This window comes from Oxyura jamaicensis, chromosome 4 (assembly GCF_011077185.1).
Source record: "Oxyura jamaicensis isolate SHBP4307 breed ruddy duck chromosome 4, BPBGC_Ojam_1.0, whole genome shotgun sequence".
NCBI lineage: Eukaryota > Metazoa > Chordata > Aves > Anseriformes > Anatidae > Oxyura > Oxyura jamaicensis.
In genome coordinates this window covers 8,645,137-8,672,797 of record NC_048896.1, presented here as the reverse complement: position 1 = coordinate 8,672,797, position 27,661 = coordinate 8,645,137, and the positions used below count along the sequence as shown (strand labels likewise).

Sequence of the window (27,661 nt, the reverse complement as noted above, 5' to 3'; positions counted from 1 at the left end):
AATGACCAGAGAATAGTGATCCTATTCCCTCACTGTTATCAGTTTATGTGACTGATAAAGTACATTAGTGGTAACTCCCTTACAACTCACATCAGAAGGCCCTACAGGCAAGTTCAACCCTTTGGCCCTGCCTCCTGTTGCTAATTGCCATTTGGTGGTGACGCAAGTGACAGTAATGATACGGGAACACCAGATGATTGTCGTGGTAAGCTGGGATTTGGTGGTGTACAGCTTGCAATGTGTATTCCTGAGCTGGATTTTCCTGTTAGGAAAATACTTTACTACTCAGTATTAGTGGAAGGGGATTGAAGGACATTTATGACTGCGGAATAGGTTTGGAGCTGGGCTGGGTGTGTATTTCTCACCTGGCTTGAGAGAAAAGTAATGGTTGATGTCCCATGCAAGTCTATGTGACATGGTGCGTGGCAGACTGTGTGGGGTCTAAACACCATGTGAGGATGGGAGAGTGATCATGAGGTCTGGAGGTGATCGGAGCAGTCACCATCCAGCAAACCTCTTGCCTCTTTATCAACCTCTTATCGAACCTCTTTATCAAAACTCCAGACTGTCAAATACCTCAGATGTCTGCATATTTACCAACATTTAGGAAGCGTGTCTGTTCTTTTCTGCAGGCCAGTTTTCAAAGACTCCCAGGGCACTCTCGATGCTGAAGGAAAATTCTCACCTCTGTACAAGCAAGACAGTAGCAAACTCTCAAATGAAGATATGCTGAAGCTTTTAGCAGAGTATAAGAAGTAAGTGTAAGAGACTGGTGCAGAGGCATTTTAATATACATTTTTAAACAGTAAGTGTAAGCATGAGATTACAATTTCTGAAATACTCAGGGGGTAACAAAAAGCCCTCCTGATGTGTTCAGCACCTGAATTTTCAAGATTCATAGTCATGTTCCTTTCTTCCTAATGCAGACCAGAGAAGACAAAACTACAGGTCATTCCAGCCCAGTTAAATATTGTCATCAAAGACATCCCGCTGGACTTCACAAGTAAGAATCTTGGATCTGAATATAAATGCTGGTGGTATTAGCCTCATGAGTAAGCACTTCTATGGGGAGTTTTTCTGTTTCGTTAGCAAGAATATCCTGGTGTTGCAATAAGAAATGTGCAATTCAGGACAACTGCTGACTTGTAACTCTTTCTGATGGATTCTTTGGAGGGTTGTGATCCAAGTGCAGAGGTTTACCTGGGAGGTGCATCTGCTTTGCAGCTTGGTTGTCACATCTGTCCTGGTTTCAGTTAGATTCCTAAATCTAAAGGAAGCCACGTGCCTGCTTTTGCCATTATTATTACACCAGGCTTATATAACAGCAGAGGGCTTCGCAAACATGCTCAGTGTGATTCTTCACACTCCTGATGTGTTCAGTGTCACCCCATGGGCTTTTACCAGCTCCTGTCATGGGTTCTGTGATCCAGTCCCCTGTCCAAAAGGCTTTTCTGGCAGCCTTCTTTTTTTATTTTATTTTTTTAATCTTTGTGAACACCATCACTTGAGCTGAACTCTCCCTCATGATGGATGTGAGTTTCAGTGAATTAGGTGGGGATTATGCACAGGTATTTGCAGGCAAACTAACCATCAAGCATCTTTCTGAAGCAGAGAGCCAAGGACTGACATAGTAGAACCAATGCATTTTGAGAAGTCAGTCTCAAGTCATTTCAGTAGCCTGTCTGCTTCAGTTAGATAGCATTTGTGTGATTTATAAAACAGTAACTTAACAGGTCACATTTCTGGGAGTCTCAGGTTAGAGGTCTTGGGCAGAGCAGTCGTCACTGCCCAGACGTGGGTGGGCCACAAGGCCCTTCAACTTTGCCCAGAGCTGCAGCAAAGTGCCATTTCTGCAGTCCTCTCTGGCAAGGAGAACGGAGCACCGTGGTGCCTGTGCACCCGTCTTTTCTCAGTATTGCTAATGCAGATGGGGACCTCAGATGCTGCGTGATCAAGAGGAGAAATTTCCCTTAATCATTTCTATGGGAGTGGGCCAAGCCCCACCGCCTGGTCAATACACACGGCCCTCCAGCATGGAGAGAACTGAGTGCTCAGGAGCAATGGCAGAGTTTCACACCACAAATTTCCTTTCACATAAGCTGTACTTCCCATGTTTCTGGGGTGTGTGCTCATCCACGCTTTTCTTCTCTTCTAGACTGTGTTACAGCTTCTTATATTCCTATAAAGCCTTTTGAGAAGAGCTGTGAGAACATTGCAGTTGAAGTGGAGGAGCTTGTCCCAGAAGTTGCAAAATACTGTTACCCCTTCACTGTCTACAAGAACCACCTTTATGTCTACCCCTTGCATTTGAAGTATGAGAACCAGAAAGTGTTTGCAAAGGTGAGCAAACCAGAGAACAGGCCACAGGCAGGCTTGGTGGGCTTTGGGGTGATGCTGCTGACCTGGAGCAATGGCTCATCTTCCTGTTCTCCCCCATTCCAGGCGAGGAATATTGCTGTCTGTATTGAGTTCAGGGATTCAGATGAAGCTGATGCCAGGCCGTTAAAGGTGGGTACCTGGTATTTCTAGGGAACTGGGACTGCCATTTGCTCACTGCTGTGCTGTCCATATGCCAGCCAAGTTGAGCAGGACAGTGGGAAAGCACTGAGTTTTCATGCTCGCTGTTTCAATTTGGTCAGCTAATTTAGGGTGGCAACAACTCTGAATCCAGTTTCTCATTTGTACTTCCAGTGTATATATGGCAAACCTGGAGGCCACCTCCTGACAGTAAATGCATACGCAGCTGTGCTGCATCACAACCAGAGCCCAGAGTTCTACGATGAGGTAAAGCAAAATGGTGGGAAATAACTGATTTGCCTGGGTACTACAAAGCCAAGCGGCTTTTCAAGATTTTTCCAGGGCTGAGTGAAATATGGAAAAAGGAAACAAAACAAAACAAAACAAACAACAACAAAAAAACAGCCCTTTTCCCCTTTGCGCCTCAGTATATGGGCCCAGCAAAGTGAGAGACTTTGTCAATTTTTAATGCAGGTTTGTTTTCTGCTGTCTTTACTGTCACGCTTTGTGCACTCCAATCACACACCCCCATTAATAACTAATGTGCAAATGTGATGAAAATGTTAGCCAGGAGATATCATGGATGGGTAGGAATGTGTCTTGTGTAACTGCATAAAATGTAACATTTGTGAAATAAAATAGAACTTAAAATTTTACTCCATGATTAAAAATAAGGTCTTATCTATCGTGATATCATTTTAGATTAAAATTGAGCTTCCAATTCACCTCCATCAAAAGCATCATTTGCTTTTCACCTTCTATCATGTCAGCTGTGAAATTAATACAAAGGCAACATCAAAAAAACAGGACACCGTTGAAACTCAAGGTATGTTCACCGCTTACATTATTTCTGTTGGAGTTTAAGAGTCCAAGATAAAATAAATGTAGACACATGAAATGTATGTCTAGACACATAAATGTAGCTTATCTGAATTTTGTGTTTTGAAAGCAACCTAAGACAAATTGTGGGTTTAAACTGTGTATACTAAATCTCATATTTTTGCTGCAATCTGACAGCTATTTCTGCACGTTCTTGATTTGGCTTTTGTGAATAGGACTATTGTCAGCCAAGTCAGTAACAAAAACTTGGCACAAAATCAAGGCCTCCAAGGTTGGTCCTGCCAACACTAGGCTCATGTAAGAGACTGAGCGTACTGAAGCCCCCCTGGTTGGGAGGCTTCTCCTTCCCACCAGTCCTCAGGCAACTCAAGGACCCTCGTCCTTGTCACGATGCTCACAGCTCACATATCATTTCTGTTCCTCAAACCCACTCCTTATCTCGGTTGAGCACTGTCTGAATTTTGTTCACTCAGTCTTCAGGTAAAATATGTTTTAGCAAGGCTGACATGATCGATCCCAGCCTGGTTGAAGCCACTTTCGCTACTGTGAGTTGGATTTTCTTAGGGTGAGACACAGCTCCTTTTGGAGCTTGAGCTAACCATGTATCACTGCGTGTCTGCTAACTTTGGTCCCTCGGTTGCCTCTGCAGTGGGGTACGCCTGGGTCCCGTTGCTGAAGGATGGACGGATTGTCACCCTGGAACGGCATTTGCCTGTTTCATCCAACCTTCCACCTGGTTACCTGGGTCTCGGGGACACAGAGTCACGAAGGGTAGGGCAGATATTTAAAACGGCTTAAACATAGAAAAAAGCTGAGCTTTTGTTACCGCTGTAAGTTCTTGCCTTGTGCTTGTGCTCTGCATGGCTGGAAAGATCCTCAGAGCAGCGTAGCCCCCAAAGCTTACTGTTCAAAGGGGTGGGAGATAAGACACTTTCATTCCACTTTCTGTGATTGTATAGGTTGCAGATCATATTTCTGTGACAGGCTGGACTGGGCTGTTGTACATGGTGCAGCGAGGACTGTAGGCATATGCTCTGCATGCATGTTCTCATGTGGACCCCTCTGCCCTGCCGTGGCTGCAGTCATGTCACTGGGAGTCCCTGTTCTTCCACCCTAGCCTTTCCTTCTGAGCAGGTGTCTGCCTGCACAGAACCACCTTCTCTCCACATTCTGAGGCCAAGTGCTTGAATGTTGTCTGTTCACAGCAGTCCAGCGTGGATGCAAAGTGGGTGGATGGAGCAAAGCCTCTCTTTAAAATCAGAATCCACTTGGATTCAACCATTTACACCCAGGTAAGTCAAACATCTTGTCCTTGTAGACTTTCAACACAAATGCAGAGGAAGCAACTGCTTTATTTCTGCTGCAGCACTGTTGTAGGTGCTGTGGGACAGGGGTACCCATGTTTGCAGAGCAGCGCTGAGATACTTCTGTAGCAGGGATTACTTGCAGGGGTCTGCTGCTTTGTCTAGATTTGATGAGATAGCTGTGTGAGTGAATGAGCCCTAGGAGGTGCTGATGTTTTCTTGGCCAATTGTGCTGTAGCTGACAGGACAAGGGAAACACCTGAGAAAAAAAAAAAAAAAAAATGAGAGGCAACAGGCAGAAACTGAAGCACAGGAGGTCCGGTGAATATGAGAGGGCACTTCTTTACTGTGAAGGTGACAGAGCATTGGAACAGGTTGCCCAGAGGGGTTGTGGAGTCTCCTTCTCTGGAGATATTTGAAATCTGCCTGGATGCCATCCTGTGTAATGTGCTCTAGGTGATCCTGCCTATCAGGGGGGTTGGACTAGATGATCTTCAGAGGTCACTTCCAACCTTGGCCATTCTGTGACTGTGAAATAAGCTGCTTCAACGATGCAAAAGAGCACAGAACTGGTGGAGATGGGAGGTTGGTTTTTCCCAAAGAATAGACTGTACATTGACTTAAAAAAATAAATTTAAAAAATCTGACAACAGCAGACACTTTTCACAAGAGAACAAGAATCCTCATTTCCCTTTGAAACCAGTTTAGGCTGTTTTACCTAGTCCTCAAGTGTTCTGTTGACTTATGGTGGTGATGGACTTCCCCAAGTCTCATGTGATGTGCAAAGATCCTGAGCAAATGCTCCAGGGCACCTCCTGTCTGTACTGCTCATGGGGAAATGTACTTGGCAGGGCTTGTTGTCCTGTGCCAGATAGGATCAGCTGCATTTACATTCACTGCAACTTGTTATAAGCATCATCTAAACCTGTTTTAAGGTCTTACTGATTCTGTACGGAACTAAGAGCAGCACAGTATCTCTACAACCCTTTAAATTGCATTCCCAGATGCATCTCAGGATTCAATAACCCAGTAATTACATTTCACATTGGAAGAGGAGGGAGGGAAACAGAAGCACAGGAAGGAGCTGAGGTCTGCTTCAGATGGACTGCAGGAGGTCAGTGAGGCAGATAGTGAGGCAGTATGAAAGAGTTGCAGCTGTGCTGTCGTCCTGGGGGGTGGCAGCTGGGGACCAGGAGTGCCACTGCTACTGACAGGAGCCTTGCTAGAAATGTACATGCTCCTGGCTCTCTGCTGCAGGTCTGTCAGCGGAGTTGCATGTGTAAGCTGGAAAGTAGGGGCAGGTAAAAACTGAGTCTGCTGCACTGAACTTACTTTTCCTCTCTTCCAGGACATGCACTTGCACAAATTCTTCCAGTACTGCCAGCTGGTTCAGGCGGGAGCTAAGGAAGTCCCTGGAGAGCTTGTTAAATACCTAAAGGTGAACAGTGCCTGTCAGTAGGTTTTGTTTATGTTTTCTGGACCATCAGTAAATACCCAGAGCCCTGTTCCGTAGGAACACACACTCACTGCAGTGCTGGGACCAGTACATCGTTGCGTACCGACACAACTGTCTGCTGTCTGTGTGCTGCTTCCTGCTGCCTTTCCCAGTAGAAGAAACATGTAGTCAGCCTTGCTCTTCCATGCTCATGCCAAACCCTCCTCCTGATAGGCTCGCACACTCCTCTGCTGCTGCCGTAGATCTGATCTAAAATTTTAAAACTGTAGCATGATTCCTTGGTTTCACACATTTATCTATTCAAAACAGGATTATTTTTTTTCAGGCTGAAAAAAGATCTGTGAGATTGTAACTCAGTGAAGTTTGACCACAGATGGCCTGTGACCCAGACCTAACTTTTCAGTACTCACTGCAGCATGAGTAAGGGCCTCGGAGCAGGTCCAACAAAAGCTTCTGTAGGGAATATATTTCTTGGCTGTTTACTGTCCTTGTTTCCTTCCATAACTGTCTGTTTTTGAGATTGCTGCTGTAGCAACAACTCCATTTCCAGTGCTGAGGATTTATCATCACAAAGTTACTGGGTGTGTTTCAGATAGCATACAAATATTTTAAGTAGCAAAAATAATTGCAGGTTTTGAAGCCAAGCACTAAGAAACTGTTGCTTTGAATGCACTGCAGCATGCAAGCAGGGAAACATTTATATGCTAGCCACAAATGGGGGCTTCCTACCACTGATACATAAGTAATTTCAGTCATTTTAATACCCACATACAGATTTAAGAGTGTTTCTTTAGATTTGCAGGTTTGAAAACTGAAAATGAAATACACTGTCCTTCCTAGACTCATATCATGAGATTCAGGCAAAAGAGACCTATGAGACAGGTGAAGGGTGTGTACAACAGATGGTCTTGGCCTTCACCAAGTCACTTAAATCTAATTTCCAATAGCAAGCTCTGCACTTTAGAGAAAAGTCTTACCACAAGTTATCGGGCATCAGTTTTCCATGCATCAAAGGCATTTGTGAAAATGGTACTTAGTCACATCAAAAAACTGTCAGAAATGGCGAGAAGAGTTGGAAGCAAACCTTCAGCCTTAAATTCTGGGTTACTGGGGTCAAGCTGTAGCATGTGACCTCTAATTAAGTCATAGCTGCCTGGGCACATCTGAGACGAGGATTAATACCTGCCATGAGTGATTCATGTTGCTCCCTGAAGGCATGCAGCTGGTATCTGTCAGCTGAAATGCAGGCAGTAAGTAGTGCTACGGGTCCAAGTTCTCCTGTCCTCTGGCAGGCTGAAGCCCAGACCCTGAAGCATTTGCTAATGCCTGTCATATTGCCACAGAAATGTCTGTGGACTATAAATATTTAACATCTGCAAAATGTTGAACTAAAAGTGTCTGTATTTTGAACATTTGTTTTAGTGTTTGCACGCCATGGAGATCCAAGTAATGATTCAGTTTCTACCTGTAATTCTTATGCAACTATTTAGAGTCCTTACAAATGTGACCCAGGAAGATGAAGTAGCTGTCAACTGCACCATGTGAGTGTCTGGTAAACAATCTTTCTTCAGTTGCAAACGCAAAGCCGCAAACTACAGTGCAAGCCCGGGTGTGGTTTCCCAGCACAGGGAGCTAAGCGACAGCACTGGCTGTCCACTGCTGCTTGGTCGCACGGTCATGCAGTGGAGCACCAGACGCTGCCTCCCTCTGGCACAGGGAAGTGGCATGAGGCAGCATGGGGCCCTTCTCCTGGGAGCTGCCTGGGGGAAAATGTGTTAGTTTAAAGATAGCTGCTGAGAAGGAGTGTTGGAGATGGTGAGGAGGTGAGGGGACGCTTAAGGAAGTGATTTCAGGGAAACCATCCTGATATTTTGTCACTCGTGACAAGAAATATAATTAGCAGTAGTCCTAGATGACATATGTTGTGAAGACCCGGCAGAGTGCTGCAAGTTGGCTGTGGTGAGGCATCCCAGTGCAGCACCTGGAACATGGGGATTGGATTTTTCTGCTCCCCATCACATCGTTTGGCTCACAGGCCTTGTTCTGGAGGTTTCAGAACTCCCTTCAGCAGTCGGGCACGGTTTGCTGGAGGGGCTTGCTGCCAGGGAAGCCAGGTCACTGGCATGCCAAAATGTTCACGGGTGTCCCAGCTGCCGGTGGTGTCACCATGGGTGGGGGCCCCGAAAACCCCATGGTGCAGGGGCTGCCTCAGGCAGCGCCTGCCCAGCCGTGGCAGCAGCCCGCAGAGGGCACTGCTGCCTAGCGCCTGGTGCCGTGCCGTGCCGCTGCTCCCAAACAGAGCAAAAGGTCTGAAAGCATCTTTCAGTCCTCCCTCTGGTCACCATAAACCGAAGGATGCATTAAAAACATGCACCTTCCTCTTATGGCTCTTGCTCTATAAAGCGCTGCAATGCCTAGGGGAATGCTGGATGCCGCTGCATGGAGGTCTTGATCCGACTGCAGGAGGAACATATCCACATATCAAAAGCACCTTGCTCTCACGAAACCAAAGGTCAGAGACAGCCCTGGTTCCCCAAGGATGTAGGTCCCGTTGCAGTCACAGTCCTGGGGTGAAGGTGTGGGGACTGCTTCTGTGCCAAGCACTCTCCCATTCTGCTCAAATTGCCAGAGGACAAGGACAGGGTAATAAGTGACCCCACAGGTAATAAGTGACCCCACAGCTACCTGCTGGGTGACCAGCTCCCACGTTCGGCTCCACAGATTTGTGAAAAGCTTGGCCTGATCCTTTCCCATTTGTCAGTAGCTCTCTGTTAATGACAACTGTTTTCCTATCCAGTGTTTCAGAGTGGAATTTAAAGCTCGCCTTATCTGATAAGTGGCTTGTAAACTCCTCTCTGTGGTTTGGCCTATGGGGTCTATGACAATGTGCAACAGTTTGTTGTTCCCTCTGACTTGAACTGGAATGTAAATTCCTGATGTTGGCTGGGGAACCCAGGCATTTGCTGCCTTCGTCAACTGCCTGGAGTGCTTCCAGAGGGCTGGCATGTTCTTCAGGGGCTGTGTATCCCCAGTGAACTGTAAGCCTGAAAAAAATTTAGCACACGTAACAAGGAGCACGGGAGGATACAAGTGACATCAATTTGGTAAAAAAGAGCCTTCAAAATTAATACATTTGGAGGAACCAGGAAGATATCAGAGTATAAGAACCATGGAGAATTTTTCTCCACTTCTCAGCAGAGATTTTGTTGTTGTTGTTGTTGTTGTTTTATTATTATTATTATTATTTATTTTTTTTAATTGATTTTTCAGACTTGATGTAGTGTTATTGTTGTTAGAAATCACTCTTGTTAGCATTAGGAAAAGGTTCACAATGAGGACAGACTCAACACACAATAAGCTGTATGATGTGGATGAATTGGTGGTGTGCAGAAGGTGAAATTTGGCTCCCTCTTCATGTAGAGATCTGGATATGCATCTTGTGTTGGGTGACACCAGCCAAGGAGCAGATGAACTTCATATTTTCAGTTTTGACTAGTCTAGCCCCTGAATGTTGTTCAGGTGCCTAATGCTCACTGAAATATGGGTTTAAGGAGCTGCAGACTTTGATCCTAGTATGCACAGAGGCTAATGTGCAAGGATATATCTTCCACAGGGAATCACTCCACCTCACCTCCTTGTGCAGGGGGCACTGAACATTGAAGGTAGCTGGTCAGGGTGACACCTGGTCCAGTCCAGCATCAGGATAAAAAGCTTTGGGTGCTCAGCTCTAGGTGCTCTGTTGATAGATTGAGCTATGGCAAGGATGGTGCAGCCACAAGAGTTGTGAGCTGGGACGCTGGCCTGCAAGTACTGTCTGGAAAACCAGGACCTTTGCAGCAATCAGGCCTTGCCGGTGTTGAGCAGGATAGGGCACAGACAGGGTCTGCTCATGAGCTGGAGGAACTTGCCCTCCCGCTGCATGCTGAACACAAACCACATTTCTCCCCAGGGTGCTTCTGCACATAGTGTCCAAGTGCCATGAAGAAGGCCTAGACCACTACTTGCGCTCCTTCATAAAGGTCAGTCATGACATACCATTCTGTGAAACTCCCTGCTGTGAGCAGGCACACTACTGACATTGTTCTTCTTGCCTTTCAGTACGTCTTTCGAGCTGAGAAACCCAGTGTTGCACAGGCGAAGATGACCCATGAAATACTGGTCCTTTCCATGGCCACGATTTTGAAGCAATCAGCAGATTTTCTAGCCATCAATAAGCTACTCAAGGTGAAGTACTGGCAGTATTTGGCTGCCAAAGGTAGAAGGGAGAAAAAGGGGATCTGGAATAAAGCCCAGCATTTCCACCCATCCAAGCCCACCAAGGAGCAAAGCTACCAGGGCAGCTCCTTGTATCCACATCCTTGAGGTTCTCCCCTTGCAACAGAGACAAGTTCTTGCAAAGGACTTGCCTGTGTTAAGGCTCATGGCCAGACACAGCAAAGGGCTTTCCAGTTTGCCAGTTTCATCTATTTTCTTCATGCCACATGTTGGAAGCAAACTGAGTTCCTGCCCTTCTGGGTAGGACTTGCACCCTAAACTCTGCTGACGGCCTGCAGAGCACCTTGGGGTGCAGAGAGATGGAGCTATTCTCACCCCAAGGCTGGCAAGACTCCTCCAGGTAGCACAGCATGCTTCCAGATTGCTTCCCATGCCAAGCTGGCTGTGCAAGCACAGCCGTGCTTACAAAATGCCATTTGAATATGAACTCTATCTCCCACACTGCTTCTTCGCCACATAGTCAAGCGTGTTCAGTCCTGCTGAAAAAAAAATAATATTCTTTGTTTGTTCTAGTACTCGTGGTTTTTCTTTGAAGCGTTGGCAAAATCAATGGCAATATACTTACTGGAAGAAAACAAAATCAAGGTAAAAATGAATTTGTTCAATGCTGCATTACAGAGCTGTCACAAACTAAATCTCCTCCATTTTTTTTAATGAAAAACTATGTAATTCTTTATTTGAAAAAAAAAAAAAAGACAAGCTGAATGGCTAGCCAGATCATTCCTTTTTTTTTTCTTTTCCCTCTTTTCTCTTTTTCATTCTCTTTTGTAATTTAAAAATTCCAGATCTCCCTGTGGCTTGTGCAGCCTTTATTTTCTGTTACAAGCTACTGTATTTTCAGCCACAGCTTTTTTTGTGCCAATGTTTTATTAGGAAGCAACATAAACAAATATAAAAAACATAAACAAATGTTGAAGGGAACTTGTGCCTGTGCTCAGTTCTCTCCCAGCTGCTCGCCTGCAGCACTGAGTGTACGACATGCTTTTGGTTTCAGCTGCCCAGGGGCCAGCGGTTTCCTGACTCCTACCAGCATGCCCTGCATTCGCTCCTGCTTGCCATCATTCCTCACGTGACCATACGCTATAACGAAATCCCCGAAGAATCCAGGAATGCCAATTTTAGCTTGGCTAATTTCCTGAAGGTCAGCAGTTTCTTTCATTCTCCCAGGCTTTATTTTATTTTATTTTATTTTATTTTAAAAGGGGGGGGGGGGGGGGGAAGACAAAAAGTATCAATCAAACAAATGTGTTTTTACTGTCTCATCTCTCAGGTTTCTTCAATGATGAAAACTCGAGATTAGCTTTCCTAGGAAAGAAACATTCTGAGAGACTATGATGCTCAATATATTATCTAGGGTTTTCAGTCATGACTAGAAACTGTTCAAAACCTGAGATGAAATATGCTTGCTCTCATTTTAAACATTTCTGTTGTCCACTGGAGACTTAAGTGAGGTCATCCCAATAATTTCAGAGAAAAAGGATCAAGTAAATTGATACCCAGATGATCAAATCTGGCTGCTGGTGGGATGGTAGCATGGAGATGATTTAGGATGATTGCTTTCTTCTTTAATGATTGGTTACATGCCACTATGTTTTCTGCAGCGTTGTTTGACCTTTATGGACAGAGGATTTGTTTTTAACCTGATAAATGATTACATTTCTGGATTCAGCCCAAAAGACCCTAAGGTACGTAGTGCATTTCTTGAAAGGTGGTTTGTGGTTGTACTTGTCTACCTTAGCCAAAGCTCTGTAGTTATTATTTCATAACACGCTTGGAGGCCTTTTAGACACTGTTCTTGCAGAGCTTTCTGTAGGCAGAGACCTCTCTGTCTAGGCTAAGAGCCTCTATGCAGCTAAGCTTTAAAACAATATAAAGAGCCAGAACTGAAGGAGGGACTGGTTAATAGTCTGGATGAAAAAGGGAAGGACATCCCAAGTGACAGTTGCATACAGTGATGCTTAAGAGGACATCACAAAAAGTGGTCAATTATTACTAAGATCACTAAATGGTATTTATATTCCCCAGTCTTTTATAAGAAGCACACAGAACTGGAAGCAAATAAGTCAAACTGAAAACATATTTTTTTATTTGTCTGTTTGTTTTTTCCTCAGCTGCTGGTTGAATACAAGTTTGAATTTCTTCAAACCATTTGCAATCATGAGCACTACATTCCTCTGAACTTGCCAATGACCTTTTCCAAACCCAAGCTGCAGAGAGTTCAAGGTATGTCCTTTCTCAGGGGACAGGCTAGGAAGCTATAATTTGTCATTCTTGATGGCCTCAAACCAATCATAACTTGCTTTACTGTCAAGGAAATTTATGTCTTATTTACATTAACCTCAGGAAAAGATGCTGCTCTGGCAGCATTACCTTGTTGGGCTCCAGAATGGTCTGCAATCAGTCCTTTCAGTATTTCCTATGTTTAAATTCACAAGGGATTCACAATATTCAAAACAAATTGCCCCTATTTCAGTAAATACAGGTTGTACAAGTGTAATCCTTTGTTTCTACTACTATCAGCATCCCCTGAGAAGTATTGTTTCTCATCAATCAGGGCCACAGTGAATGGAGATAAAGGAGAAAAGATTGCATTCGCTGCTCTGCTGCCAGCTCTCTTTATGGCCACAAGAAGGTGATTTAGGTTGCTTTCTGCTTTCATTTTGAACACAAGTATAGCTGTGCACAGTGCATTCAAGCTTGTACTCAAGCCTGGGCTGAAGGCAGCCAGCAGAGGACCTGAGCCCATGCCAATCCTTAGTGCATACCATGGATGTATGTGCCATGGCACCGCCATGCACCCAGCCTGCTTTCACAGTCACACCACGTCCCCTTCGGTCCTGATGTTGCTCACCACAGGACAGATGCAGTTTGCAAGGGCCCGAGCTGAGGTGCTGTACAAGTATTTGGCTGCAGCTGGGCTACCGATGACAGTAGGGATGCACAGTGCTGGGCCCAGAGTGCCTCACCAGCATCCTAAGATTGTCATAGACATAGCCTCATGCTCTCTGGGTCCTGATTTCTCATCTGTGCTAGATAAATGTAGTGAAAATAGCCAGATCTGGGTGCTAATAACCTGGCCAAAACAAGTACCAAAGAGGAAGGTGAGGCTTGGGATTTCCTATGTGAAATCCTTGTGGATTTATTTTGTTGGCGATGAGGGAATGTTTGGCTGTGCCTCCAGAAGCAGCCATGCAAATCCCAGAGGGGTTCCCTTTGCATCCTGGTGGCGAAAACAGCAATAACTCTCAGGTTTCCTTCATTCTGGTATGTTTCTGACTGCGCTGAGTTTTCTGGGCCAGGTGCTAACATTAGCGTACACTTACATCAGTTTGGTTACTTGCCTTCCGTAGTTTTAACAAAGAGCACTACTAGAAATGGCTAACAGAAAAACACACAAGCACAGTGCCTCCCCATTGCTTATTAGTGGCATGATAACATAACAATGCTCTTTCTTAATTAACATTCACCTTTGCATTGGTTTAACTGCCATGGTAGAGGCATAGTGGTACATCTCCATTGCAGACTCTTTCTTTAAAGGACAGACCTGTCATTACAGGAGACAGTGGGCTCAGAGGTTGACAGTTATGATGTGCACTTCACCAAGGAAATGTCCTGCTGGGGAGCCTCATCTCTGTATCAGCTTAATTTAAATGAAGAGAGGGGACATGCCCAGCCCCCTAGTACTCTGTCCCTCAGAAAAAAATGAATAGCCTCCAGGAAGATGGAAAAAGAGGGCTTCTGCAGCAGAAGCTGGTATAGATGGGCCTGCAGGCAGAACACATCCCAGAGAGCTGGAAGATTGCATCCTGGAGCAGTTTCTTTGAAACATCTAAACTGATGATTGGCTGGTAGCTGGTCTGCATCCCTATTGTCTCTCCTTGGAGACGTGTGTTTCATCAGCCAGAGCAAACCACCAAGCCTGCCCTCAGTCAGCAGCACAGAGCTGTTTTTGCAATCTTGTGATAGCAAAGAACCCAAGAGATTGACAGAAGTTGAAAGTTAAGCAAGCAGTTTGTAAAAAAATATTAGAACATGATGTACTCTCTAATTTCTCCAAGAGCTGTTTGCTTTTGCTGTCTTTTTGTTAGTCCTTTCTTTTTTATGCACAGATTAGTTTTTTTTCATTTACTGTGGAACAGTTCACTTCAGTGGGTAGGTCCAACTGGTGTCACTGAATTCTCTAATGTCAAATTAAATATGCAACCTCCAATCAGTTAGCTTGCATCCAACTAATGAGGTAACCATGATGTGTGACACTTAGGCATTTACTAACATGACTAACAATGAAAGCAAGATAATAGTTCAGATTGCTTTCTCTTTCCTCTGAATCAGATTTTCACAAACCAATAAATGTTACTTATGAATCAACCAATTTAAAAATATGTTTTTGCATGGGACAAAGCTGTTGGTACCCTTTGGCTGGGATTTTCAAAGCTGTGTGTATGCACCATGCATAACCACAGAAAAGCTTTCATACTTGTGGGGCTTTGAAAAACATCTGAGCTGAGCACACAGGTTTTGTACCCTTTGGGGGAGGAATGCACAACTTTGAGGTTATCCCTCTGGGAGGCTTAGTGCTGTACTGCAACAGTCAAACGGTTTTCTGTTGTGAGTCTGATTAGGCATATGGGCTGCCCGAAAGAGATAAAGGTGTCAGGGTAAGGTCATTTGTAGCAGGCTGAGTGAGCATGCAACCCTGAAATCTGTCTCGGTCATTTTTCTGCTGCATTACCCGGGCAAGTCAGTGAAAATGAGGCCTCATCCTTTGTTGCAGCTGCTCCTTTGATCACAGTATAGATACAGCCTGAATCTACGCGAGATGCAGAGTGTAAGTTAATTAACCAAGTTGATTAGGTACTGAGCTGCCTTTCTCCTGGTAGTCAGGGCTGCTTATAAGCCGTGCTGAGTGTTTGTTGGTTAGAAGCTAATGGAGTTTCTCAGCTTCTGGCAAGCAGCTGCCTGGAACCCTGCCCTGGTTCCAGGGTCCTTGCAGCGGGGCTGGAAAGCCTGGCTGTGTAAACTGCTGGAGGATGCAGTAGAGGTCACTTGGCACCACGTCCTTGTTTGCATCCCTCATCCCAGCAGGAGTACTTGCCTCCGCTCTGCTCTCTGACCCTGGTGGCAAGGAATGCAGGTTTCACAGAGGATGTGGAACAAGCTACAGAGATGGCACTGCCAGAGCTGGGCAACTGTGATAACCTTGCCAAGTCTCCTTACCACTCTTGCAGCTGCACTGTGGAGGTTAGTGCCTCTGCTGCCTGGGCACTCTGGGGATTTGCAGGGTCACATGGAGTGAGGAAGGAGCCTGTCAGCTCCCAGACAGTAAGTCATGCTGTCTTTCCCTCTTTCACCATCTCTGTCTCTGCAAATTAGTCCTAATCCTTCATTTAGCAGCTGTTGAAATGGTGAGGGCCACAATTAATGCCTAGTCTGAGCTAGAAGATGCCAAGTTCTTTAACATTACTTAACTCAGTGGTGGAAAAAAATGTAGTCAGTTCAGGCTTTATTAAAAGATCACTGCACTGTAGGAGAGGGAGTGATGAACTGTGCTCTTGGACTGTTTTGGCTTACTTGACTGTTCTGTCTCACTCTGAATAGATCTTTGGAACAGTTTCCTTAACCATTGCTTTGCTGTTTCTTTCAGATGTAAATCTTGAATACAGTTTAACTGATGAGTATTGCAGGCATCATTTCCTGGTGGGGATGCTTCTCAGAGAAGCCTCTGTTGCCTTGCAGGACAACTATGATATCAGATACACGGCCATTGCAGTCTTAAAAAATCTCTTGATAAAGCATGCCTTCGACAACAGATACCAGCACAAGGTCAGGCATATTTTGTTGGCTTTTAAATGTAAGGTTCTTGAATTTTATGAAAAATCTTACATCAGAGTTTTAGATCTTGCATGGTGCACTGAGGGTGTTCTCATTACTGTTTAGGAAACTGTTTAAAGTAACTGATATTTATGACTTTACAGAAATAGCTCTGAGAAATGGTCTAGGAATACAAATAATTCAGTAAGATAGCTGAAGCTATCTTATCCTTGCTGAGTATTTAGATAAAGCTCTGAGCCAGTAAGGAACCTGAGAGTGTCGTTAGCCAAGAGGCTGTTCAAAGTTAAGCAATGGCAATGTTCTTCTGGTCTTGGGCTTAAATTAATATCCTGCATTAATATACTACAATTAGGAAGCAGGACAGATCTCTGTTACAAGTCAGCTGTGTGTTTGGCTAATTAGTGAATCAAGAGACGATCTGTGGATTCTCATGAGATGCTGGATTTCCGCTGGGGAGTTTTCAGCTTTCTTTGGTCAGCGGTTCAACATATGGTATTCCTGAAAGAGCCTGGAGATGGACTTGTTTTCTTTCTGGGTGCTGATCCCTCCTGAAGTACGTGCCCTTGAAAGTACAGGGCTACCTGTCCAGGTACTGCCTGTCCTTGCTGTAGGCTGAAAACAAGCCTCTTTTTAGAGTTCAGCTCCTAAAATTGCTCCTAGTTTGCTGCCATCTGGGTTTTATCTGGGCATATGGATAGTATCCTGGGCACGAAGGGTAGAAATGACCCAAATGTGCCGGGGACTCCTACCCTTCTGCATGGACAAGAACCAGCTCCTCTCCTCTCCCATCTCTGCGTCTTTGGCAGCATCACTAGATGGGCTGAGCAGGAGATGGTTTTGTTTTTCTCTGCAGCAAGGATTCCTGGTGACTTGTACAGCCTGGAAACAAACAGCACATGGTAGTTGGCCAGACTTGGTATAACAGGAGAGATTTGCCAGCTGTCTGCCAAGGCTGGGTCAGAGGCAGCCTGTTTCTGCTCTTCTGGGTGCCTGAAAACCCTTACACTAATTCAGAAGCTATTTGCCTCCTCCTCAAAAATACCACGTGCCTTAGAATTGTCCCTCTGGATTTTTACACATGTGGTGCTCTGGGCTGCATGGCCAGGAAGCTGTCTGAAGCCAGGGCATGATGCTCAGCTGGTGTCCTGGGAATCAATCACATTGCAGGCAGGACAGGCTGACCATGGCAGGGTCTGTTGCTGCAGTCATGCTCCAGCCAAGCAAACCTCATCTTTATCAATGCCTGAAAGAGGATTTGCTCAGCCTGTGATCATTTTCAAGATTTCTTATATCTTTTGTCATACAGAATCAGAAGAAAATGTTGGATTCTTGTAACAGTCAAAATGTGCCATTCGATTTGCAAGCCTTAGATATCTTTTGCTAACCTTTCGGTCAACTCCAGAATAATCAATTTTTATCAAGAAAAGAACTAGTTGTCAAAGAGTGCTGCATTTAGAAAAGCCAAACAGACTGTTTTTGATCATTTCAAAAGTATAAAAACAAGTCTGTATCAGTTAATTCAGGTTAATCCTTTCATACAAACTGTTTTAACTTGGAGCATTTCTTACAGAGAAATCCCAACTGGAAGCAATGGTCAGCACCAGGCAAAAAGCAAACGTTTTTAGTTCGTTACTCCTGAGTGTTGCACTTGAAAATCAAGCCATGTGAGTGAAGTGCCAGTTAAAGAGTTAGGAAATCCGGGATTTAGTTTGTCACACTTCCTGTATGACTGGGAATGTCAGTCAGCCCCCGAAACCCCTGACTTCCCAAAGCTTGTAGCTAAAAGGGTAATTAATAACCACTGGTAGCTGGAGAAGTGGTGATGAGAACTCAAACCAACCCATGCCCTCAGACACCATATAGTGTGTAAATATATATATGTATGTATGTATATAGACATTTTGGCCAGAGTTTCCCTTTTTCACTGGAGAAAGCCTGGGCTCTTACCTACATTTTTCTCCCTTTTTTTCAGAACCAGCAGGCAAAAATAGCCCAGCTCTACCTGCCGCTCTTTGGGCTGCTCCTGGAAAACATCCAGCGAGTGGCCGGCCGCGACGTGCTCTCCTGTGCAGCCGCCTCCAGCCCTGTGAGTGAAGCCCCCTGACCCCGCACCGCTTCCCCCTGCACCGCCTCTCCCTGCACACCCCCAGTTGCAACCCCCACCGCCCGCAGCTAGCCTTAACTGTAGATACACGTTGTTTTTTGGTTTTTGTTTTTTGTTTTTTTTTTTTCTCCCCGCCATCCAGTAATGTCCTTGTTTATTTAATTTGGCATTTCCTGTGACTTTGCTCTGTCTGCTGTACTGCTGTTTTGCTTGCTATTGTTCAGTGTGTTTCTTTACAGCATACATAGTGCTGTATGGTGAGATAAATCCCTCCAACTGGAGTGAGTTGGAACAGGACTCAGCCTCCAGTAGCTTTTCTGGGAACTGTCTGCCTGCCTGAGGGATCTGTGTGGACTCAGGCTTGTAGACTAGGCTTTCCTCCTTGTTTAGGGCAAAGTAACAGCAACAGCAAAGATATTTAAACAATAATAATTTCAAAGCAAGTGATGAAACATGAAAGGGATAACACTGACATCATTTCCTTTAATAAGTTTTACTGTTCCCCAAGTCATTTGTCTCCTTGTTGTGGGTGAAAGGAAATAGTTTTTGTTGTTGTTGTTTTTGTTTGTTTGTTTGTTTGTTTTTTGTTTTTCATCTGCATTTTAAAAGCTGCCCTGATTTTCTTTTTTATTTCATTATTCTATTCTACAGAGGAATTAGTATTAGCTTCCATTGGTCACAACAAAACTCATATTGCTTTACAGGCATCCAGGGACGAATTCATGTGCAGTTTTGCATCCCCTTCAAATAGATCCAGCCTGATTGCAGACAAAGATACAGGTAAATTAACTTTTCTAAAACGTTACTTTTGTTTTTATTTTCAATGTAACTATCACCAGTCCTTGGTAAGCACAGCTGGTAAACTGCTCTCTCCCAAGATCTGAAATAGCCATCTGCTCAGCAACTTCTAAGAGCTTGCATGCTTTTCCCATGATGTGGTGGGACCCTGTCTGTCCTTTCCAGATGAACCAACTTTAAACGAAGGGTTTCTGCAAGCCACATCTAAATTGCATCCCCCACTCATTGTCCATGATGCACTGAGGAGTGTGGGTGCAAGCCGTGTCATTTTGGGTGTTTTTTTGTTTTATTGTGCAGCCAGTGGAACAGCACTTCCAAATGGCCATGGGATAAAGCGAGAGGACTCAAAAGGATCCCTGAACTCAGAAGGGGCAACTGGTTCACCGGATCAGTGTGAAAATGTAATGTATCTGGGGTTAGAAAGGAGGCATTTACTGCACCAGAACGTGGGCTGTGCTCAGACTGTGTTAGATAAGGGGGAGGGAAAAGGACTTCCCCGTGGTAACAATCTCAAAGAACAGCTTATAAAAACCTCTCTCTGGAAACAAGTGGATTCATGTTTAGTAGAGGAGGTCAGACTCACTGGTCTGGTATGCTTTCCCTCTTCAAAGATCTCTGAGCTAAAAATATAACTGCTGACAAATTATGAAATATGAAAGCCAAAATCCATGGGGAAAGTCCATCTGCATATATCGATGTGCAGATGCATTCCCTGTGCTTGGATGGGTCTGTGCTGGTCAGTGCCTGGTATGTGGCACTGGGCACTGGCTTCCACACACGGCTGAGTGATAAATTGCCATGACATGAGGTTGCCGGTGACTGCTGACTCAAGAGAAGATGAGATATTTGTAGGAAAATCAGCACAGATTAATAACCACAGTCCCAAACTTGCTTAAGGTGACCGTGGTCACACCAAAAAGAGGTCTGGTCCAAATGTTCCTATAGTGTGTACTCTCTTTGGCAGATTGCATACATGGAAATCAGGTATTAGTGCAGACCAGCCCCTGGTTTTCTTCAAGGCACTCTCCAGATGTCTTGGGTTGGCATAAATCATTAATGCATCTTGAAAAACTTTGGCCCTTCCAACAAGCAAAGAAAAGATTATTTGGGCTCCTGCTGGCTGTGTCCTGACACGCTCAGGAGAGGTGGGGCCTTTCACACTCCCCCACATGAATCACAACGCTACAAGACCAAGTATAGCCAAACGCCTGACTATCAAACTGTTCATATTCAGCAGAGCTCCCAGCATATGCTTCCACCCTGCTGGCAGCAACACCTGGCTGGGTTGGCAGAAAGCATTACGGCTTTCAGCTCAGCTTATCCCCACAGCCAGACACCCTCTTCTGTGTCCGTGAAGGAATATTCTTCAGAGTAGATGAAAATAGATTTTCTGTCATTAAATGTAATATCCTCAAAGCCTTGTAAAAGTAATGCCACGTGAAGGAGCACAGCTTTCAGGCTGCTGTGCCAGGGTAGATATGTTACTTATCGCCTGTTCCCCCAGAGTGAGTTGTGTACTGACTTGCTAGTTTGGCATGGTCAACAGCAAAGTTCTGTCTATAGCACTGTATCTCCAACCCTAATCTGAATGTTTAAATCTGTTTTCTTATGACTCACATCCATAGCCTGTCACAGAATAAACAACAAATACGATCTGTGGGTCAGTCTCCAAACATCTGAGGCACAGCTTTAATAGAAGCATCCTCCCTAGAGCTTAATTGTATCCATTTGTCAGGGGATACAGCTAGGGCAAGCACAGAGAATGCAAAAAAAAAAAAAAAAGGTAAAACTTTAGGAGTCTTTTCCACCACAGAATTCCCGGGCCTTTCCCACAGAGATTGACTCACCAGAAGGATTTCACTTATCTTTGCGTAATTCACCAAATAGGAGGAAAAAAAAGAACACAAAAGCCACTCCCAAAAATCAGGAGAGAAAAAAAAAAAAAGTTTCTTAAGTTGCAAGTTCCTGTTTTTTAATAACTGACACTTTGATTTGAAGTGTACGTATTAGGCAGAAAATTAGATTCTTGTTTTAAACCATGAAAGCTAATGAGTTATTTTGTTTAAACGGACTTAAAAAACATGGAGCCTAGATGCTGTAGAGAGCAGAAGTGAAAGTAAGACTGCTGTGCATTTTGCTGGATAAGTCATCAGTCTCTGCCCAGACATTTTTTTCTGGCTGAAGAAGACTTTGGCTGTGTCCAGGATTTCCAGACTGCCCATCCCTGCATGGGCAGCAGCCCCGAAGGTGGAGATGTCTCCAAAGCATGTCACACATGGTGCTGATGGGGTTGCACATGCTGGGGACAGGAGGAACGCTGCTGTATCTGGAATGTGCTGGATTTGTTGTGCCCGTGCTCAGGTGCAGCCTAGGCACCCAGAGCCACTGGCCTCCATGTGACATCTGTGTCCTGTTAGATCCGCAGAAGCTCCACAAGGAGCAGCGTGTCACACTGCAGCCGCCTGGATCAGTTTGAGATCCGAACGCTCCTGATGTGCTACCTCTACATTGTGAAGATGATTTCTGAAGGTTGGTGGCTCTTGCTTACTGAGGGTGGCATACTGGAGGGCAGCCAGAAAGACAAAGAGTACATCACTGGATGTTTTGGTCTGTAAAGTCTCTTTTTTATTAAAAAAAAAAAATGACAACGACAGCAACGAAGTGTAATTTTTTTCCCTCTTTCAGATACACTTTTAGCTTACTGGAACAAATTCTCCCCCCAGGAGCTGATCAACGTCCTTGTGCTTCTGGAGTGAGTATTGTGAGGCTACAATTCAAAAGCTGCACCTTTGTGCTGGCAGCAGTGGCAAAGAAGAAATGAGTGCAGCTGCCTCTCAGGGTGCACATGGTCCTATGCAGCACTAGAGGTGTCTGGCCAGGGTACAATGAGATGATCTTCCTCCCTCTGAGAAGCAGGTGTCTGTGGAGGGAGCGGGGTGAAGTGGCAGTTCCCTGCGCTCAGTGCAGGCTGTGCAGAGGGTGTCCCACCACCCACAGGGGAGCCTGGCTCACAGCACAGCGCAGCCTCCACCTCCTTGGTGGAACAGATGGATGGGAGACACAGGTGCACCACTGGGTTCAGAAACCAAGGGTGTGAGGTCTAGTAATGCATAAATATAGACCCCAAACCCTCATGCAATAGACATGGCTGGAGTAGATTTGAAATGTTTTGATCTTTCCTGATCTGCAGGATCTGTAACACTTTTGTTTTTTTTTCTTTCTTTCTTTCTAGAGTGTGTTTATTTCACTTCAGATACGTGGGGAAGAGAAATATTGCCAGGTACTGTATTCTTCCATCTGGGGCCAGTGTGAAGGGGCCCTTCCCATGCTCCCTGCCACAGCCAAGGCAGGAAGGGAGCGTGCACACCCACACCAGGCAAACCCAAGCAGGCAGGAAACCTGTAGGGCCAGGGCTAGCACTCTGCTGAGTGTCATGCAGGGAGCAGAGTCCCCTCCTTTTAGCACCCTGCCCCTTCCCTCCCCTCCAGCTCCTGCACGACACCCCCAGCCCCAGGCGCTCCTGGATGCCTGCACAGGTTTGCAATGTCCCCCACAGTCGGCTGCAGGTGATACACAAGTCACAACTCCATCTCAGCTCCCTGAGCAGCAGCTCTGCTGTCTCATTTGCTCTAAGGCCATCTGTAGCAGGCAGGACCAAGGTAGCCTGGTCAGTCCTGGGGTTGTCTGGGATGAGACACTTTAGCTTGTGGGAGGGCGGCCAGGTCTCCAGCCAGGTACCTCGTGTAATCCTGTAGTGGTGTGGCTTCTGCTCCTTGTCCCATCCCACAGCTTTCACTTCTCCTTGCAGGGTGCACGACGCCTGGTTATCCAAGCATGTGGCAGCCGATAGGAAATCCCAGACGATGCCAGTGCTCCGCAGCAGAGCTGGTGGGATGCAGGTGCGGCTCCAGCACCTGGGCAGCTTGGACACATCCTTCACACTCAACCACAGTATGTACAGTGGAGCAAGATGGGATCATGCAGTTTTAGCCTGTTGAAAACTTCATGCAGCCATTTGCTATTTGCTCTTGGTTGCATGAGGATATTCGAACTCTGCAGAATTGCGGTGGTCACCACTCTCTCTTGCAACATTCCTAGATTAGAAGGGGAGATATCTGAGCCAGCCCCTTAAAAATAACCCCTGGGACTTGGGACTTTTCCCCTTGCCTGTCATGTCTCAGCTCCTTGGCTGGGAGTGAGCGCAGGTGATGCCTTGGTTTGAGTAGTGAGCAGGGTGGGCAGGAGAGTTGCCCTGGTGTGCAGTTCAGCCCTACACAGAGACCTGGGCCGGGATCTGCTCTAACCCTTTCCATGTGGGTATTTGCCATTTCCCTTCTGTGGGTGCAACTTGTACACTTCAGTCTGTGTCTGGCTTTAAAGACAAAGGGGAAATACTGCCATTGTTTTTTTTTTGGTTGGCATCAGGCTGAGGCATTCTCTAAACGGAGCTGGCAAATTTAGCATCTTGCTATGTGCACCTCATCTCAGAACACAGGGAAGTGTAAAGGGAGAACCTATCTATATCAGCATTTAAATCTTGTGGGAGCTGGAGTGCTGAATACTGTTTCCTCCTGATTTTTTTTTTTTTTTTCTGTCCACAGGTGCAGGCACCTCAGAAGCAGATATTGTGCACCAAGCATTACTGGAGGGCAATATAGCCACTGAAGTGTGCCTGACAGTTCTGGACACCATCTCTTTTTTCACTCAGAGTTTCAAGGTCAGCTTTGAAATCAAAAGTATTGAAGAAAAGTGTGCTGTATTTTTGTGTGCTTGTTGCTTTTGGTGACCCATTCTCTTAGAGTTACGGATTGTGAAAGGATTTACAAAAGTAAATCACTTGCAGCTTGTTTATTTTTCAAAACACTAAGTGTTCACAGGCTCAACAAGTAACTATGCACTTATGCAATCTAACAATTTCTTCAAAATTGCAAGACCAGAGAAAATTACGTGGATGTTATACCATGACTGTAGGCATTACAAAAATAGAATAAGAGGAAACGTACTTCATATAGAAAGTAGGGACTGGAGGAAAGGGAAGTGAACATGCTTACAATAGTCACTGTTTTCTACCATAAATTGCCTAGAAGTGAGACCCAGATTTCTTTGAATTGTAGTACATGGATGTCCCGGGGTCAGAGGCTTTCCACATGTGGTTGCTGGTCCAGATAGGACCGATGCTGCTGACAGAAGTCTTCTCCATATAGTGATTCACACTCCTGGCAGTTGTTGCCACCTACAAGAATCAAAGCCTTTGTGATGGAGAGAACCCTAGGCTGGCAAGAAAATACTGAAAAAATGTTCCAGCAAAGCTCTTCTCGAAGTGTGGTTGGAGGAACCCTGCTCATAGCAATGTGTCTTTCATAATGTCGCAAGAACAACGCTGTATTTCAGAGTAAGCTCAATGAAGACTTCATTTTTAGATGTATTGAACAACATGAAGACAAAGTGTATCCTCTGCTTCTGTTATGGAGCAAAAAGACCATCCTGGTGCATACATTAAATTACTCCATAATAGTTTAGCTGTAGCATAAGGATTTAGATGCAAGAGTTAAATCTTGCTTGAATTTCACAGTTGCCTCTTTTTTAATATAGCTGAACCACAAAACAATGTGATTTTCAAACCACAGGATAGACTGGATTCCCTTCCGCTTTAATGGGCTTCTGCTTTGCTTTTATGGTTATACGGTGTTACCACACAGAAGTGTGCAGTAAAAGTGCTGATCCTGTTCTTATTGACGATATAAATAATTTCAGTTTAAAAGTAGGGATCCTAAATTTGGTCTGCTACAAGATGTGTATAGGATGTCAAAGACAAATCCAAGCCAGACAAAAGGTCAATTGGGCTGACAATCATACAGAGGACTGTTGGTCTATCAATATGGAGCATCTGCCTTCCTGCTGGGTGGCCACAATGTGCCAGGGTTCCTGCACAGTGGCTGCAAGGACGGCAGAGGCATAGGCAAGATAACTTTGATGTGAAACTATATTAATCCTCACTAGGTAATTCTGTTTTGCCATCTGTCTACAGGGGAGGGGGGAAAAGGGAGATGGGTTCCCAGAAGGTGCAAGTAGTCAAAACTCTGGAAAAAATGAGGGAATTGACTTACTGATTTACTACAGCAATAAAACACTTGTTGAGACTCAAAATGAAATGGAAAAAGAGTGTAACTGTTATGTTGGTAGCAGCCTGTTTCATTTAAAATATCTCTAGACCATTGATGAACGTTGTACAGAACATTGTCCAAAACCTAAAAGAGTTAGGTTTTGGAATTAGTGATGCAATAATATTAAAATGTTTTGTTTTATTCTCTTGCTACTAAAATAGCATCTGACCAAACAGTGTAAGTTTGTACTGATTGTCACAGTTTCTGGTTATATTTTTACTAAAGGCGCTGCTCCTTCTCTGGCTTAAGAATTGGTATAATTAATTATGCAAAATTATCTTGTTCATTTTCAGCTTCAGGCACAACATTGCTGCAAAGTAAATTCTCTTATTGCTTTCCAGACCCAACTTTTAAGCAACGATGGCCATAATCCACTCATGAAGAAGGTTTTTGATATTCATCTTGCTTTTCTCAAAAACGGGCAGTCAGAAGCAGCTCTTAAGCATGTGTTTGCCTCTCTGAGAGCTTTTATTAGCAAGGTATGTAATGCGTAACTCCAAAGGTGCAGGAGAATTTGCATAGGCATTAGAAAATAAAACAATATTTAACTTAACTTTAAAAAGTTTAACTCTTGTTAAACTGCCATTTTGTGCAGTTTGAAGATAAAATTTAGAAAATAGCTTCTTAACCAGGGCATGTCTTTAAAACAGTTATTACAACCATTTTTATTTGATGTATACCAGGAAACAAAATGAGAAATCACAAGGAATTCCTTCATGAGCCTGGGTCGCAAAACTCCTATTAATGATTAGTATCCTTTCTGCCCAAAGCTGATGCTTCTTGACTATTTTTTCCCCCAAACTGCCAATATTGCTTGAATAGTACTTGCACTGAGGATCTGCTCATCCTCTAGCCTTGGGTTGCATTTGACAGAGGGTAGCACCTGCAGAACCTCTTCCTACACTTTTCTGAGCTATGAGGCTGTTTAATCCCCTGAGCTCATGCAGTGACAAAGCCACAGCTAACCACACGAGAGCAGTGACTGATGCTATTGCTGACATTTCCTTTCATGTGTATCAAAATTTGCCACTTCTCACAAGTACATTTTTGATACCAGATGTACATGCAAACTCCGCTGCTTCCAAGCTGCACAGTTATAATAAATTCAAAATGAATTAAAAGCTCTCAAATCACTTGAATGCAGCACTTCATTAATGAGGTAAATTCACATGGCTTGAGATTGCAGGCAGGCAGCGCAGCATGTGATTGATATGCAGGAAAGTATTATTTCCAAAGGAGGTCTTGCATGAGTCACTGAACAAAGTCTGATGAAAGACAGAGTCTGCTCAAACTGTTTTTCAAAGATGGAAAAAGTCTGTACTATCATTATTTTACTATAACTACACATAAAAGCTAAGAGCTAATCTGAGTATGTCTAGGGCTGATTTTTGGTTTGTTCTGACCAGACACGTGAAAAGCAGAAAATGCAGAAGTCTCGCTAGCTACCTATCTGGCTCCAGACAGCATGGTTTCCTACATGATATTTTTTCCACGGCACTTCTTAAAGCCTGCCAAATTGGCAACTATCACCAGCAGAAATCACTTAGTTTTTTCTACAGTTTCTAATATATGTTTATTGCTTTACCTTCCCCAGTATCTTTCAAGTTTTCTGCTTGACTGTGATCTGCTTATCCTTGAAATACATCCTGCTGTAGATCTACATAGACCCCACATGAACATAGTCTCTCTGCACCTCTGTCTCCCTTATTAGCTGAAAGTTTGTATAGATGAAGATATTGTTTCTTGCCTATAAGCAAATAAGAGACCTTCCTTGCCTCCTTGGCAAATTTTCTGTGTTTGTTTAAATGCAAAGCCAAAGTTGCACACCTGTTCAACTTGATCTCACCATCAGCCTTCAAAATCTGGAGCCCTTCAGGGGTTACACACTCATTGTACAAAATACGGATTGCAGCGACAAGGGCTGCATTCCAGGCAGCTGCAAGAACAGGCATTCATGTGGTTTTCTTGGATTTCTGCCATCCTGAATCCACACTGAATTTGGCGTTATGGGTCTTTGGAGATTTGAAAAATTGCTTTCAGTTGATTTCTCACATTTCCCCTATGACAGGACATGGTGTTGCTTCTGTAAAAGCAAGATATGAGCCCAGCAGATGGTATCTATAAGGAAGTGATTTCTTTGCCAACTCCTTAACCACATGGGTCCCAAACTTCCTTTTAAGTCCTCTGAAAGGCTTTTCTAAGATCCAAAGCAAAAATAAAATAGACGGGGCATCACTGCGTTTCATGACAAGTGCAAGGATGGCATGTTTTTCTGCACGTTTGTTTTCAAATATGAAAGTTGAGCTGTTTTATTTTGAGTTGCGTATCATTGCTAGCTATAAAATAGTGTTAATTTCAAGAAAACCAAACA

At 44.4% G+C, this 27,661-nt stretch overlaps 1 protein-coding gene across 3 annotated transcripts in view; it reads left to right on the top strand.

Moving 5' to 3' along the window:
- DOCK11 (dedicator of cytokinesis 11) overlaps nucleotides 1-27,661 on the top strand; it is a 79,701-nt gene that overhangs the window by 30,420 nt on the left and 21,620 nt on the right. For 2 of the 3 annotated variants that reach the window (XM_035325937.1, XM_035325939.1), the window contains exons 15-40: nucleotides 633-755; nucleotides 927-1,003; nucleotides 2,156-2,340; nucleotides 2,443-2,508; nucleotides 2,692-2,784; nucleotides 3,220-3,343; nucleotides 4,007-4,128; nucleotides 4,563-4,649; nucleotides 6,010-6,099; nucleotides 7,540-7,658; nucleotides 10,067-10,136; nucleotides 10,216-10,341; nucleotides 10,906-10,977; nucleotides 11,387-11,533; nucleotides 11,994-12,077; nucleotides 12,504-12,615; nucleotides 16,037-16,215; nucleotides 18,197-18,310; nucleotides 19,033-19,108; nucleotides 19,424-19,527; nucleotides 21,544-21,655; nucleotides 21,812-21,878; nucleotides 22,359-22,406; nucleotides 22,935-23,077; nucleotides 23,728-23,843; nucleotides 25,632-25,769. In XM_035325937.1, the coding sequence (XP_035181828.1) occupies nucleotides 633-755; nucleotides 927-1,003; nucleotides 2,156-2,340; nucleotides 2,443-2,508; nucleotides 2,692-2,784; nucleotides 3,220-3,343; nucleotides 4,007-4,128; nucleotides 4,563-4,649; nucleotides 6,010-6,099; nucleotides 7,540-7,658; nucleotides 10,067-10,136; nucleotides 10,216-10,341; nucleotides 10,906-10,977; nucleotides 11,387-11,533; nucleotides 11,994-12,077; nucleotides 12,504-12,615; nucleotides 16,037-16,215; nucleotides 18,197-18,310; nucleotides 19,033-19,108; nucleotides 19,424-19,527; nucleotides 21,544-21,655; nucleotides 21,812-21,878; nucleotides 22,359-22,406; nucleotides 22,935-23,077; nucleotides 23,728-23,843; nucleotides 25,632-25,769 (2,794 nt within the window). The remainder of the gene's footprint in view (nucleotides 1-632; nucleotides 756-926; nucleotides 1,004-2,155; nucleotides 2,341-2,442; nucleotides 2,509-2,691; nucleotides 2,785-3,219; nucleotides 3,344-4,006; nucleotides 4,129-4,562; nucleotides 4,650-6,009; nucleotides 6,100-7,539; nucleotides 7,659-10,066; nucleotides 10,137-10,215; nucleotides 10,342-10,905; nucleotides 10,978-11,386; nucleotides 11,534-11,993; nucleotides 12,078-12,503; nucleotides 12,616-16,036; nucleotides 16,216-18,196; nucleotides 18,311-19,032; nucleotides 19,109-19,423; nucleotides 19,528-21,543; nucleotides 21,656-21,811; nucleotides 21,879-22,358; nucleotides 22,407-22,934; nucleotides 23,078-23,727; nucleotides 23,844-25,631; nucleotides 25,770-27,661) is intronic. The other variant, XM_035325938.1, reaches the window with a different exon arrangement.